This window comes from Haplochromis burtoni, unplaced genomic scaffold, assembly GCF_018398535.1.
Source record: "Haplochromis burtoni strain Fernald_Lab_line unplaced genomic scaffold, NCSU_Asbu1 Contig_944, whole genome shotgun sequence".
NCBI classification, from domain to species: domain Eukaryota; kingdom Metazoa; phylum Chordata; class Actinopteri; order Cichliformes; family Cichlidae; genus Haplochromis; species Haplochromis burtoni.
In genome coordinates this window covers 27,675-30,281 of record NW_024583305.1, presented here as the reverse complement: position 1 = coordinate 30,281, position 2,607 = coordinate 27,675, and the positions used below count along the sequence as shown (strand labels likewise).

The following is a 2,607-nucleotide window of genomic DNA, read 5'->3' as shown; positions in this document are numbered from 1 at the left end:
GACATCCTCCAGGTCACCAGTGAAGCCCTTGGAATTATGGCTGCACTTTAGCCACATTCTAAATGTGGATAGTTGTTACCTTTCAAATTAACTGTGTTAAAAGCATGTTGGCCTTTCAGTTCTTCTGTTATATTAGTTCCATTTGGATATGACACACAGGTGAAAATTCTGTATAAAGGGGTAGACCCGAACTCAAAATGGATTACTGGTGACTTGCTGGATGTTAAGAGGGTAAATTTATATTTGAGTATATTAAAAGACTGGAAAGGGGGGAAAATCTTTTAAACCAAAGGTAAAATATTGGGAAAAAAAACACTCACTTAAAAATTTTATGTGTCACATCAAGAAAGGTTCAGTGTAAATTTACCACAAAACACATTTTCAGTGAGTGTGCTTACATGGCTATGTAGCGTCCTGCTATTAATGATATGGAAACTATGATAATACGAGCATCCTGGTTTCTGCATATTGTTCAAGCTGGTGATATCTGACATTTCAATAACTGATCGTCATCAATTCCACCGTTGACCAATTTGCTGCAGGTGGGGTTTTTGACAGTAAGGGAGTTTGGAAATTGCTTTGGAAGTTCATGATTGTTTGTGGACACTTTTAGGCAGCAAACAGAACAGATTAGAAACTTGTCATCCTTGCATCCTAGTCAGGTGCTTGAAAAAACCCAACTGCCTCCTTTCGATGTGGAGCTCCTCACCTTGTCGCTAAGGTTGAGGCCAGCTACCCTTCATAAAAAGCTTATTTCTACTGCCTACTGTCCACTAGCCAGAGTTTGTGACATCTTTATACATTTTCTGGAACCCTAAACGAATGCAAGTAAATTCCTGTGACATTGCGGCGCACCATTAGTGCTGCTGCAACTAGAAATCAGGACTTCTTTCACTGGTAGCAGTTATGTATGATGAGGTTTGTTTGTGTCACCTTCATAGCAGAAAAAAACACTCTTTAATAAGCTTGAAATAATTTGCTGACTGATTAAGCCTGCTTCATATTGAAGACGCTCTGAATTTTTGAAATGTAGGTGTCAATAGCAGGACACTTAAACATAACCAGTAAACATATCTCCACATAAACACGCTCACAATTTCAAAGCATATGACACATCAGTCTGTATTCCTAAACTGCGTTAATATGAATATAACTCTTGGGGCAGATCACAGATCAGAGCGCTGTCAGCTGTTCTTCCGCACATCCATCCGCTTCCGCTTGTCCTTTTCAGGGTTGCGTGGGGCACTGGGGCCTATCCTAGCTGTCATATGGCGAGAGGCGGGGTTCACCCTGGAGAGGTCTCCAGTCTGTCGCAGGGCTAACACACAGGGACAGACAACCATTCGCGCTCACATTCACACCTATGGGCAATTTGGATTATCCAATTAACCTATCCCCACTAACTGCATGTCTTTGGACGGCGGGAGGAAGCCGGAGTACCCAGAGGGAACCCACACAAACACGGGGAGAACATGCAAACTCCACACAGGCCTGATGGTGGAATTGAACTCGGGACCTTCTTGCTGTGCGGCAACAGTGCTAACCACCGTGCTCCTGCTCTTCAGCACGTTCCTGAAAAAGGTCTTCATGCTCAAACTTCTGAGCCCTCTCTGATCTGGACATGGTGTTCTGTGTGAATGTGACGAAGCACAAAGGAAGAGGAGGGGACTGGAGTGAAGGTCAAGAAGAGGTTTAAAAAAGTTATCCCCCCCAACCAAAACGCTGGTCAACCCCCTCTGCTGCTTCAGTTTAAGACAGTGCTCATAGAAAAAGTAATTCCAGTTCATTTAGTTAGAGTTTGTTAAGCCCCGCTGCTTGTCTTGATTTCTCTCAGGTGTTTTGTTCAGGTGCTCTCTGTTCAGAGTTCTACAGTATTCAGTCATTCACGGTGAACATGAACACTTCTCCTTCTGCCTGCCAAATCCCTCTTAATCTTTTTCTTTTCTTTTCTGAATTCAACACTTTTCCCATTCATCCATTTTTATAGTTCTTCCTCCCCTTTTTTCACTTCCCTTGCCACCCGACATTTCATCCTTATTCTCTTATTCTTCTTTTATGCTTCCCTTTTTCTCTTTACTTTGTACCTTCTATTTCTCTCCTCACCAACAGACTGACAAACAGGTAGATGGATAGAAGCGTCTTGTCCAATAACGAGTCTTGGCTAGGATCACATGCCTGTGGAGGAGAGTCCCAGGCCGGCTGCTTTGCTCATGCAGGGTAAACCCTGAGCTCCGGCTTTTGGGAAATCGTGGGCCACCACGCGGCCATTCTCCCCTCCAAGTCCTGACGGTCCAACTCCTAACCCACCAGCAACCGCTCCTCCTCCTGCCACCGCTATCCCGCCAAGGCTGGTGCTCATCATGGCGGCATCAATAAGCTCCTGCAAGACAGGGAGAGATAAGACAAAAGTTATTTAAGCACACAGACTCACACAAAGACAAATCTTTATTAAATTCAGTTTAAATAGTTAAATTGTTTGGCAAAGAGGAAAAATATCTCAAAACTCTTTCATTTAGCAGATGAAAATCCTTCTAATAGTTTCAACAGTGAGTTTTTCTCTTGACCTCAGTTTCCAGTTAACAGAATTAATATTACCTTTTTAAGGCC

General features: G+C 43.2%; 1 protein-coding gene across 2 annotated transcripts in view; it reads right to left on the bottom strand.

The window, feature by feature from the left end:
• Positions 1 to 1,476: 1,476 nt before the first annotated feature.
• Positions 1,477 to 2,607, bottom strand: part of LOC102297497 (glutamate receptor 1) — a 28,799-nt gene continuing 27,668 nt past the window's right edge. For both annotated transcript variants that reach the window (XM_005951119.3, XM_042216171.1), the window contains exon 8: positions 1,477 to 2,380. In XM_005951119.3, coding sequence (XP_005951181.2) covers positions 2,168 to 2,380 — 213 coding nt within the window. In that variant the 3' untranslated portion in view covers positions 1,477 to 2,167. The remainder of the gene's footprint in view (positions 2,381 to 2,607) is intronic.